This window comes from Hippocampus bargibanti, linkage group LG05, assembly GCF_051943395.1.
Source record: "Hippocampus bargibanti isolate YZ-2025 linkage group LG05, ASM5194339v1, whole genome shotgun sequence".
NCBI lineage: Eukaryota > Metazoa > Chordata > Actinopteri > Syngnathiformes > Syngnathidae > Hippocampus > Hippocampus bargibanti.
The window spans coordinates 6,603,807-6,617,040 of NC_142738.1; the positions used below are offsets into that span (position 1 = coordinate 6,603,807).

Sequence of the window (13,234 nt, forward strand, 5' to 3'; positions counted from 1 at the left end):
AAGCGAGCTCCTTCCGCGACCAAATGGCTCTTCAGGTATTTTTTGTTGATCATTCCTCAAGATGGTGAAAGAAGGCTATGTTCCTCATCAAGTGTTTAATGCTGATGAAAGCGGCCACTCCATGCCATCAAGCCATCAACGACCATCACAAAGGTAAATCAAATGACTTTATTATAAAGTACAGTTTATTTCTTTACTTATAATACCAAAGCACATTTATTATACTTAAAATAAGGTATATCTAGTGTAGTTTTAAGGCTTAGAAAATTAGAAAGTAGAAAATTATATTTTATGGGACCTGGGAACGGATTATTCTCATTTTAATGGTTTCATATGGGAAATTACTGTTTGGGGTACACACTTTTCGCCTTACACACTCTGTCCAAGTACCAATTAAGTTCGTAAGCCAAGATATCACTGTATAGTGCCAGAGTATCCAGCACAACTTTAGTTCGCTGACGAGGTTCTTCGGATGAGGAGCGAAACGTCCGACACCTTCAAAGAAGTACACATGACGGCTGAATAAACCTTTTCATCGTGGATCCAAAACCTTTTTTTTCAGTACTGTTCATGTTTTGGGGTTTACCATTTTTTATACCGTTTCCTCCAGTTTGTCCATGATCTGATCTCGTTTTCTTCACAGGGGGTCACAGGCATGGCGGTCTCCATCCTGAAACGTTTGCCATACAATTGAATACTATGCATATGCTCATTCACCCAAACAAACAAAATGGACAACAAAGAGAATACAAAAAAAGGTCATATTTATACTGAATCATGGGGCATTTATACAGTGATTTAAACTGGTATTATTGAAGAAAATAAAACAAAAAATAAATAAATATCACATCTAAAGACGAAAATTAAAAAAAAAGGTCAACATTTCACCAAAATAACATAAACATCAGGAAAATCCTTCAAGATTACACATAACATCCATTTTAAGACCTTTTTAATCATTGAATGTTTTCCGCTCTTGAATGCATTCTTTATTTGGTTTGAAAAGAAGTCATAACTACTGTACAGGATGGCGGGAGTGTATGTTGCAGTGACTAATTACAGAAAAAAAAACTGTGATCAACATGATTAAGGCAAACGACACCCATTTAGCCTTGCAATTGCTCCAACTGGGCTTAAAAACACATTTGGTTAATGTGGCTTTTCAAAAAATGTCAAAATAATTCAATTCAATTTCACAATTTTTCAAAATAAAAGAGGCACCGTCAGAATAGAAGATGATGGGAGAGGAGGAAATTTGACAAGAGAATTTGACCTGAGATTGAGTCGCACCCTGAGGTGCAGTGCCAGACCATAAAAAGTACACAAACACACACAAACACACACACACAAACACACACGCGCACACACACACGCGCACACACACACACACACACACACACACACACACACACACACACACACACACACACACACACACACACACACACACACACACACGTACACACACAATGTGTCCATTCCATAATAAAAATAATCACCATATTTATAAGGTAAGAAGGGAAATAAAATAAGACAATCACCCCCCAAAAAAATACAGTCATACCTCGGTTTGCGACCGTAATCTGTTCCAGAAAACCTTTTGAAAAACAATGTGTTAAAAAACCGAATCAGTAATTTTCATTATAATCAATGTAAAAAAAAATAATTCGTTCCAAGTTTAAAAAACCTTCTTTAAAAAGCACTTTTAAACTATTGTACAGCATAAACTGGATAGACACATAATAATAGAGCATGTCATTTGTAAAATACTATAAAAACAATTGGTAATATGTTTTATTTTCACCAATTTTAACATCAACATGAACATTGAAACATTAAAAAACATCTCTCTCCCACGGGGCTTGTTGGCACCTATCCCAGCTTTTGCTACATGAGAATAACGTCCGAATTTGCGGAGATCTTACCCAAACATGTCTGCTTCTTAAAAAAAAAAAAACGATTCAAAAATACGAATGTGTCGGTCACAATGGAGAAGGCACGACACGAGGATATGACATATAAGGAAGCTGTGCGCCCAGTTTGGTTGAGAACTGAATTTCGGTTGTATACCAGGGCATAAAAAAAAAACGAAATTTTTGGTTGAAAACCAAATTGGACGAGAACATAGACGTTCGAAAACCGAGGTTTGACTGTATTGACAAAAACCTCTAAAAGAACACATTTCATGACTAAAATATTTTTGTAACCATATATTTTATATATTAACAGATTTTTATGGATAAGAAAGTAGTGGAAAGAAAAGCAAACCTGAAGAATTTCAGAGAAAAGAGAATAAATAGCAGCTTTGTAATGTATACACACACATACACACATATTCCTGTTTCAATGGTTTTGTGAGGTCCGGATAACTCCAGATAAGGCGTGATGACCACCGTTGCTGATAATTTTAGAGAAGAACTAGCGTTACAATTGAAGACTAAATGTCACCCCATTTCCCATTTCAACTTTTTGAAAAACAAAGCAATAAAAAGTGGACTTCAAACTGAAATAACAGCAGGAGTGAGGTTTCTGAATGGGTAATTTCAAAGTCCTCCCCACTGGAGTGAATTTGGTTCAAATATCGTTTTACTTTTTGTGGTATGAACTTTTTCCTCTCATTAAACACGCACACACACACATAAACACACACATTGAGTAAAAAGTGTGTATATCAAAGTGAAATGAAAATACAGACCAAAAAATCATTTTGGGTGAAATTGTGAGGACCTCTTTGAAACTTTAACAGATGCATTTATAGACCCACTAGAAGCCTTTAGAATGAAAAACTTGTGAGGACCTGGCCAAAAGGTCCTCACTTGTCAAAAATGTACTCACTACGTATGGTATAAAATGTTAGTGGTCCTCACAAGACTAGTCATACAATCACACACATACACACACGGAAGCAAATGCACCTTGTTGGAAATGTAAAATAAAGGTGACAAAATGATGAAATGTGTGTGTAGACCCACTTGAAAATTCATCCAGTAAATGGTAAAAATCCACCGTGCGATCATCACATGCACATCCTGCTTCCTGTCTGCTGTGTCAAGTGCATGCTGGGTAGATGACCAAAAAGTGGATGGTACTGTTCAGTCATTTATTGATTGATTGCTGAGGTGTAGATTGGTCACCCGTGAATTTGCTGTCTGAAAAATGCAATGTTACTCGACTTGCAGAACACGAGTTCAGAACATTCAGAGATTCTCCCGCCCAGCAAAAAGTGATCAAAAGAATCGACGGATCGGTCTGATAGTGTCCCCTATATGATGCTCAAATCATGGTCGGGATGAGTCTGTGCTTCAGAATATGATGTGGAAAAAAACAATTATGAACTCATTCACTGTCATTCACAAATTCATTCGGGAATTGAAAATATGACGTAAAGCGGCATTCCCGAATTTGTTCGGGTTTTGGTTTTTCTTTTTTGGGTGCCGAAAAGGCGCTGGGCATGGCCTCTGGTAATGTTTTTCCCTTCCAGGAGGGGGCAGCATTTGTCTTTTGTCTATGTTAGTGCTTTATTACAGCTTCTGCTGTTGTTAAAGCGCTATATAAATCAATACATACGTACTATATTGCATTGTATTTTGTACAGCCACCCCCATTTCAAGCTCAGATAACTCCAGACCCATATAACTTAGAAATTAACACTGCTCACTGAAAAAACAGTCTAAGGTTTCTAATCTTTTTCTAACGCTGTATTGAATGTTTATGTAGTGCTTAAACTCAATATTCTGCGGGTCCGGCAATTTGAGTGACAATGACAAAAACCCTGGCACTGCAGTGGACACATTTTTGCACATCGTCTAGCATTGAAAATATTAATGTCATTTTAAAATTGCAATTGAATTCCATTTAGAATGGATTTAATTAAAAAAAATCCTAGAGAAAGGTTTGAAACATTATGTATTAGTTTTTATCATGTATTGTATCATAATAATTTTATAATATTTGATGTTCTTTTTGAAGAAGCACATTAAAACGAGATTTATTCACCAGATAATATGTCGCGGGTTGGAATGGAAGCGGATTTACGTGTTACAGGAGATGTGAGACAATCTCTTTTCGTTAATGGATGCTTTTGCTTCGTGTTTACTTTCAACATTTTGTAGCAGACATGCACATTCCATCATTATACCCTTGATCCACTGGTGAAAAGGACACTTTGATCCTCTCCTCTTTTGAAAGTTTGAGTGGTGTGGTGCTAGATTTGAATCCCGATAGGGTGGACGATGGTTGGGAAACTCCTCTGTTTGGACTAGTGACAAAAAGTGCGTCGTGAATGACATTATTATTATTGGCTGAGAACCTAATAAAATGTGTTTTTATTAACCAGTATGTACATCGTAATGACTATCTGTGTATTTATGCCAAGCATATAATATATTATGCCAGCACCGTTTTTGATTGGAAGGAATGTCCATGCCATTTGACGGTGATCGCTGGATCGCTCTGGGGCGTTTGTGCTTTTTTTGCACCTGTAATGGCCAGCACATTTTCACAGTCCCGCTTTGTTCAGCGGAAATGTTGGTGCTGTTGGACGATGCGTATGTGGAACTGTCGCAGCTTGGAATTGAAGCGGATTTACAGAACGTGGGACAGGAGATGTGACAATCTCTTTTTGTCGGATGGAACAGCTTCGTGTTTGCTTTCAACATTCAGCTTGTAGCAGACGTGCACGTTCCACCATGACGTCCCTGATCCACTGGTGAAAAGGACGATTTGAACCTCTCCTCTTTCATCTAGAACTGCTTCATGCAACAAATATTGAATTGTTGTCATACTATTTGTTATTTAGTTTCTTTTTGTTGTTTTGACTTCAAGATGGTGGCGGGAGAGTGACTCTTTTACAGCAGCTCCTGTATTTTGTTTTTCTACTTCTTTCCTGCCTTTCCTCTTCCTTTCATCACTTTGCTGCTGTGAAATGTAAATGTTTACACTGCGAGACTAATAAAGGCAAATCCAATCCAATCAATTATTAAAACAATCATTAATTACAGTGCTTTGTTAAAGGATTTCTTAAAGCTTGGTTAAAAATGTTGCGTTATCATATTTTTAGCTGACCACATTTTTCACCATGGACGATGAAATTCAATTTCAGGTGAATTCTACTCTGAAGCACAGTCTCCATTTGGCTAATTTGTGTTATTAAAGACACATCACATGTTCTTCTAGTCACACCTAAAAAGAAAGAAAGAAATATTACAAGAAAAAATGGTAGTGATACCTTGGCTTACAAATTTAATTGGTTCCCAGACAGAGTGTGTGAGGCAAAAACTGTGTATCCCAAAAATTAATTTCTCAAAGGAAACCATTAAAATGAGAATAATCCGTTCCCAGGTCCCCATAAAATATAATTTTCTACTTTCTAATTTTCTGAGCCTGAAAAATACACACAATATACCTTATTTTGTGTATAATAAATGTGGTATGGTATTATAATGAAAGAAATCAACGTATAATAAAGTAGTTTTATTTACCTTTGTGATGGTCGTTGATGGCTTGATGGAATGGAGTGGCCGGTTTCATCCACATTAAACACTTGATGAGGAACGTAACCTTCTTCTTTCACCATCTTGAGGAATGATCCCTTGTAGGTGCTTTCTCTGTGATCATTGTATCTAGTTCCTCATCAATTGTCTTCTGTTTAGCTGTGTTGATAGCTTTTTGCATCTAGTGTACAGATGGCTTGTGCAGGTTGTTTGTGGAGCCTGATTGATGGGATATTTTAATCTTGCAGTCTACACTCCGCCTTTGAACTATCAAAGTTGAAACTCTCTCACTGTCGTCTGCCTATCTCTTTAATGTTTAAACCACCCCCCTCACTTCTGCGTTTTTGACCAATCACGTGGCTTTAACCGAAAACTGGGGGCGGGGAATAGAGGACAAAAACAGTCGGCTGCCATTTTGTTGTTAGAAGAACTGGCTCGTTCGCGAACGACACATCACTTATTGAGGCATCTCCGTGTACGAAAAAAAGTTCGTATTCCAAGGTAAAGTTCGTAAGCCAAGGGGTTCGTAAACCGAGGTATCACTATATATAAATACACACTCCATAACATCCTCTCTCGGGAAAAAAAGTGCTTTTTTGTTGACTTTTACTGGCAGACATTAAAAATAAAAGTTTTTTAATCTTTTTAAATCTGATTACCTTCTGGAAGGGGTGAGGAAACAAAGCTGAATCTCTCTCTCTCGAAGGAGTCACTTTACAAAGACGCAAGAGAGATTTGGTTTACCCTGTGTACGAGGACTTGAGGGGGGGGGGGTGTCGATATTAGCAAGCCGACGATTGGGGCATGGGAAGCGGCCGTTCATTCTTCCTGGCGCCATTCATGTGCGCATAGGGCTGCATTTCGTCAAAGTTGGACCTGAGCAGCACCGCGGGTCCATTGGGGCCCGCCAGTCCTGCACGCTTGCTGTCCGAAGGGCCCGCGTTGGGGGATCCAGTGGGGGATCCAGGCCCAGCAGTGCAGGGTGGCTGCTGGGCCGAAGAGGGCGTTGATGCGCACCCCGCCGACGGGGCGGCTACCGGGGGCTGAATGGTAGCGGTGGGTTCTAGTGGAATGTTCTCCATGTTCTCCACCTGCATGTCCAGTTCCTCGGTGTCGGGTGGTTTGTTGTCCTCGCTGAAGAAGAAGCTCACTTCTCGGAAGGGCGGCTCCAGCTGCTCCTTGATGCTGCTGATGATCTCCAGGAAGGACGGACGCATTTTGGGGTTGTACTGCCAGCACATGCGCATCAACTCGAACCTACACACACACACACACACACACACACACACACACACACACACACACACACACACACACACGCACGCACACACACACACACACACACACACACACACACACACACACACACAAACAGGCATGTTTGTTCAACTATTAACTCAATCATTGAAAATATGACATAGAGCGCCATTCCCGAATTTGTTCGGTTTTGTTTTTTCTTGCTTGGATGCCGATAAAGCGCTGGTCAGACCTCTGGCAATGTTTTTTTTTTCACTTCTACAAGGGGGCAGCATTTCCTTTTTTTCCCCATGTTAGCGCTTTGTTCCAGCTTCAGCTGTATTTAAAGTGCGATATAAACCAACATGTGTGTATTGCATTGCATTTTGTACAGCCGCCCTTATTTCAGGCTCATATAACTCCAGACTCATATAATTTAGGAATTAACTTTTTTTCTGATGAAAGAACAGAGTCTAAAGTATCTAAAGTTGCATTTAATGTTTGTGTAGTCCTAAAATTCAATAATCTGTGGGTCCTGTAATTCGAGTGACAATGACATACAACCCTGGCACTAGCGTGGACACTTTTTATAATAATAATAATAATAATAATAATGATAATACATTTAATTTCTAAGCACCTTTCAAAACTCTCAAGGACACTTCACAGTCAAGGGATAAGAACTATTTTTTTGCATGTCTGGCAGTGAATGAGTTAAGAATCATAATCGGAAAGCCTTTAATTGTCCCACAATGGGGAAATTTACAGCACAATGTAAGTGTAGCGTAATCAGGGGTGGTTCAATACGGTGTGGTTCAATACGTTGATCGCGATGGACCAGTCGAATCTTCACGGTACTATTGGTCGATCGCATGACAAGATGTGATATAATCATGAACTGACGCTATACAAATAAAGTTGCCCATCACTTGATTGATACACCGGACAACCAATCAGATGACATTTCATTTTGTGGTTGTCAAGATCTGATTGTGATCAATACACAGCCACAATTTCATATACTGTACTTGTATTCCAAATTATTGAGCACAAACTTGACTTTAAAACGCCATGTTATCAACTGTCGACGTACCCAATATTTACTTCCATTTTTCGCCTGCAGGTGGTGTGAGAGACTACATTTTTAGATGACAGAATTCATTCGTGTCAAACGTGTCTGAGTATGTTGATTTTGGCCCAAAATAGCAATTTTCCACAATAAGCATAATTGAAATATTGTGATTTTTACGGCGAGGCTCTTGACATTAAAAAATATATAATATTTCAATTATGCTAATTGTATTTTTTTAAAGCAAGGCTCTTGACAAAAAAATATATATACAATACGTATTTCAATCTTTATTTGCTGTTTTCGGAAAATGTTGTTTTCACCAGGTTGTGAGAAATGGTTCCGTGAATTTCTCAGATGGTTAAAGGTTGAGAGTCGAAATGATGCATGCTGATTCGTCATTATTTGTGCTACATTTTGTATTAAAATATTGTCAAAAAAACTGTGTTTCAGAAATATCATTGAAATAATTTGTCTACTGAGGTCGAACTTTCGCTTGATTTTCGACATTATGCCACCAATATAAAAAATATTTTCAGAAGGTTGATTCTAGTACAAGTTTCATAAAATTGTGTGCATTTCCGGCGAAGTTCGAGTTAGTATGAGGTCGTCCCTTCATGGCGGATCATTTTGCAATTTACATATATTTGCATATACCTGTACAGTATACAGAACGTGACGAATTTCATGTTGTAATATTGAATGAATAAATTCTGGTGTGTCTTATAATCAAAAAAAAACTGTTGTTCTCGCTCACTATTTGAGTATTTAACATTGAATTAAAAGTCCCCTGTTTTAGAGAACTTCACACACGACCAACAGTCGACGGAACCAATCTTCACTTCCATTTCTCGCCTGCAGGTGGCGGGAAAGACTACATTTTTATATGACAAACGTTCAGTCACTCTTTCGTGTCAAACTCAAACCGTTTAACTTAAAGTATGGTAGTTATTAAAACTCCTAAATAAAACGGTGGTTTGTCTCCAGCGGTCTCACCAGAGTGATTTTTGTTGAATTTCCACACTGCACAGAGGACCACTAAAAATGTGTTTCTTGGCTACTCTTGAGTGACAATCCAGCCATCTCTTACTGCGTGTGCAATTTTAGCAGAGAATCAACAAAACAGGTGCATTAACCGGCCTCTCTCCTCACTCAAAAGAACATTCTAACCTGGTGGAACTTTTCATTCTAACCTCGTGGGACTTTTGCTGTAAAAATGAAGATTATTTGATGTGCCTATTTGGGATGGGGGGGGGCATGGAGGGCAAAACATTTATTAAACAATTCTCAACGATTCCCGCCCTTCAAAACACTTGTTTCTCTTAAAAAAAATGCAATTAAATAATTAAATTTCAGCTCAGTTTAATATGACAATCTAAAAAAAAAATGTAGGTACATAAAAAAATTGTCTACATTTACATACAAGACAATTATTTTATCGTCACTTTTAAAACAATAAAGTGCGCCTTATAGCTATTTGGCTACCTAGCTAGCTATGTAGCTGGCTATTTATTATCTATATGCTCTGTAGCTAGTTAGCTAACTGTCTACCTGACTATCTATTAGCTATCTGTGGACTGCAAATTTCCACATTGTGGGACGAATAAAGGTTTTCTGATTCTGATCTGTTAGCTATCTATCTAGCTTTCTATCTATTCCAGTTACTTCTGTGTTGAGTGGACGCTGGCTCACCCACGTAAAAACCGATTCTGCGACTGTAAAGTGACCTTGAGAATTTTTTGACGTGACGTTATTCTCGGCCGTAAATCATTTAAATATGACAGGAGGGGAGGTAGACAGGAGATGGTTACCCTATCTGATCCTGGACATGGCGAAAAAGTATGAAGCTCTGTCTGCTTTCAATACCGAACAATGGAATGAAAGAAAAAAAAAAGAGTTTAACTCGTTCACTGCCAGACATGTAGTGCCAGGGTTTTTGTCATTGTCACTCGAATTTCAGGACGCACAGAATATTGAGTTTTAGGACTACATAAATATTCAATGCAGTGTTAGAACCCTTAGACTCTCTTCTTTCATCAGAAAAAAAGAGATAATTTCTAAATAACATGGGTCTGGAGTTATATGAGCTTGAAATGAGGGTGGCTGTCCAAAATACAATGCAAGACATACATATTTGTTTATATAGTGGTTTATGTCACACTTTAACAACAGCTGAAGCTGGAACAAAGTGCTAACAAAAAGGGAAAAAAGGGAAATGCTGGAAGTGAAGCCATTTTCCCAAAAATAAAATGGCTGCCGACTTTTTTTGTCTTCTATTCCCCGTCCCCAGTCTTCGGTTAAAGCCACGTGATTGGTCAAGAAAGCAGCAGTGTGGGGAGGTGGTTTAAACATTAAAGAGACAGGCAGACGACAGTGAGAGAGTTTCAACTTTGATAGTTCAAAGGCAAAGTGTAGACTGCAAGGTTAAAATATCACATCTACGAACAACCCGCACAAGCCACTTGATGCAAAAAGCTATCAATCCAGCTAAACAGAACACAATTGATGAGGAACGAGATAAAATTATCACAGAGAAAGCACCTCCAAGGGATCATTCCTCAAGATGGTGAAAGAAGAAGGTTACGTTTCTCATTAAGTGTTTAATGCTGAGAAAACCGGCCACTCCACTCCATCAAGCCATCAACGACCATCACAAAGGTCAATTAAACGACTTTATTATATAGTACAGTTTATTTCTTTAATTATAATACCATAGCACATTTATTGAACATAAAATAAGGTATATTTTGTGTAGTTTTAAGGCTGAGAATATCAGAAAGTAGAAAATTATGTTTTATGGTGACCTGGGAACGGATAATTCTCCTTTTAATGGTTACCTATGGGAAATTAATTTTCGGAAGACACACTTTTCGCCTTACACACTGTCTGGGACCCAATTAAGTTAGTAAGCCAAGGTATCACTGTACTTTATTATTTGAAAGCTGTTATTTTTGCAATCTATTCCGCCCCCTTTGTCACCCTCTCCGGCACACCACCTCTGTAACACAATCCACACACGGCTGTAATCAGGACAATGCAGTCAGGCTGCCATAGAAACTAAAAGTTTGTGTCTGCACAACATTAGCTTGAGCTTGTTTTTTTTTTCTTTCTTTATTCTTCCGCGACTTGCTGTCTCCCTTTATAAGGTGAGGTCAGCCATGGCGAGGGGAGGAGGAGGGAAAGCAGAGGGTGAGCAGGATGCCTTCCCGTTGAGGTCAGAGACAAAACATGTATGGACCTTGTCTGCTGACGCAGTGGTTCTCAAACTGGAGTTCCCGGACCCCTATAGGTCCACAAACCAGAGCGAGTTGACCCGTAAAATAAATACAGTAAAGTCTCGTTATATCGATATCGGATATATCGATAGTCCCGGTTATATCGATACTATTTCTATGCACGCACGGAGAAAATTACATGCAAACAGGGTCGGATATATCGATAGTCCCGGTTATATCGATATTTTTTCGGACTCCCTTGAATGTCGATATAACGAGACTTTACTGTAGATACATGATTATGCTGTGTAGTACGACTAGTAATACATTTTTTTTTCTATTTTGCTGATAAAATATCAATAAACCGAGATTACTTTTCTTCTTGTTTAACTCATTCCCTGCCATTCCCGAATTTGTTCAGGTTTTGTTTTTTCTTGCGTGCCGATAAAGCGCTGGCCATGTTTTTCTTTTCCATGAGGGGGCAGCATTTGCCTTTTCTCCATGTTAGCGCTTTGTTCATTCACTACACAAACTTCAGTTGTTGTTAAAGCGCTATATAGACAAATATGGATGTATTGTATTTTGTACAGCCGCCGCCATTTCAAGCTCAAATACCTCCAGACCCATATAATTTAGGAATTATTTTTTTTTCTGGTGAAAGAAGAGAGTCGAAGGTTTCTTACATTGCACTGAATGTTTATGTTGTCCTAAAACTCCATATCCTGTGGGTCCTGCAATTTGATTGAAAATGATGAAAACCCGGCACTGGAGTGGACATATTTTGCACACAGTCTAGTAGTGAATGACTTATATATGATTCTATTGTAACATTGTATTTTTTTTTTATTCTGTGAAAAACATTTAGAACAATTCAATTTTGGGAGAATCAACAACGTTCAGCTAACAATCCTTTTCACTTTAGAGTTATTTAGGTCGCTTAATGTAGCCTTAACCACGTGGTCGCCCCCTAGTGGTTGGCTGAACGCTGGCTGTTGAAATGCTTTCATGCAAATGATCCAATGATCAGAATACTATAATAATTCTGAAATTGTGGTTGTGATGACAATTCAATGAATCGTGCAGCCTTATGGGTTAATTATGTTGAATAATATGAAGAACATGAGCCAAATTTCTCCCCTTTACCCAAAACGTTTAACTCATTCACTGCCAGACGTGCAAAAATGTATCCACTCCAGTGCCAGGGTTTTTGTCATTGTCACTCGAATTCCAGGACCCACTGAATATTGAGTTTTAGGACTACATAAACATCCAATGCAGCATAAGAAACCTTAGACTCTCTTCTTTCATAAAAAGAGTTATTTCCTAAATTATATGGGTCTGGAGTTACATGAGCTTGAAATGAGTGCAGCGGTCCAAAATAATAAGAATAAGAATAAGAATGAGAATGAGAATAAGAATAAGAATAAGAATAAGAATAAGAATAAGAATAAGAATAAGAATAAGAATAAGAATAAGAATAAGAATAAGAATAAATTGCTTTTATAAGCGCTTTTCAAAACTCTCAAGGACAATTTACAGGCATCGGATAAGAACCACATTTTTTTCTGCGGGTGAGCAGCGGTAGCCAAACACGCCAGCGTTCACTCAACCCGGAAGTGTAACACCACTAACTCAAATATCAAATGCAATACATACATTGTGGTTTATATAGCGCTTTAACTATGTCATATTTTCAATTCCTGAATAACTTTGTGAATATGCCAGCAAGTAAAGAATGAATGAATGAGCTCACACATTGGCAAACAGAGAGGAATGATTGGCATAGACATTGGAGTGTGTGTGTGTGGGGGGGGGGGGGAACCACGTCATCAACGGGATGCTTTTAAACTATGAGGCTAACCCTGGACCTTGCTTTGACGCACGCGCACCACATGATAGCTTCACAATGAACCTCGACTTAAAATAGGTCAAATATAAACAGATATCAAGTGCAAATGATTTGTCACACACTTAGGTGGCTAAAACGATTTCCAAACTGGGGTGTGCGCGCACCATTTGAAAAGTTGTCCAATGTTTGTGTACTCACAACATGGCAGGACAGTTGTCAGGCTTGTCCAGGAGTCCTCCCTCCATGACGAAGCGCAGCACTTGCTCGTTGGACATGCCCTGGTAGGGCTGCTCGGCCAAGGTGGCAATCTCCCACAGCACCACGCCAAACGACCTGTTTGCAAGACAAATGATTTCCTCACACGTGTGACGTC

The 13,234-nt window shown here is 38.7% G+C and overlaps 1 protein-coding gene across 1 annotated transcript in view; it reads right to left on the reverse strand.

The window, feature by feature from the left end:
- Window positions 1–747: 747 nt before the first annotated feature.
- Window positions 748–13,234, reverse strand: part of igf1ra (insulin-like growth factor 1a receptor) — a 108,375-nt gene continuing 95,888 nt past the window's right edge. Inside the window, exons 20-21 of the mRNA XM_088995975.1 lie at window positions 13,060–13,194; window positions 748–6,749 (exon numbers count right to left, since the gene is read on the reverse strand). Coding sequence (XP_088852101.1) covers window positions 6,275–6,749; window positions 13,060–13,194 — 610 coding nt within the window. The 3' untranslated portion in view covers window positions 748–6,274. The remainder of the gene's footprint in view (window positions 6,750–13,059; window positions 13,195–13,234) is intronic.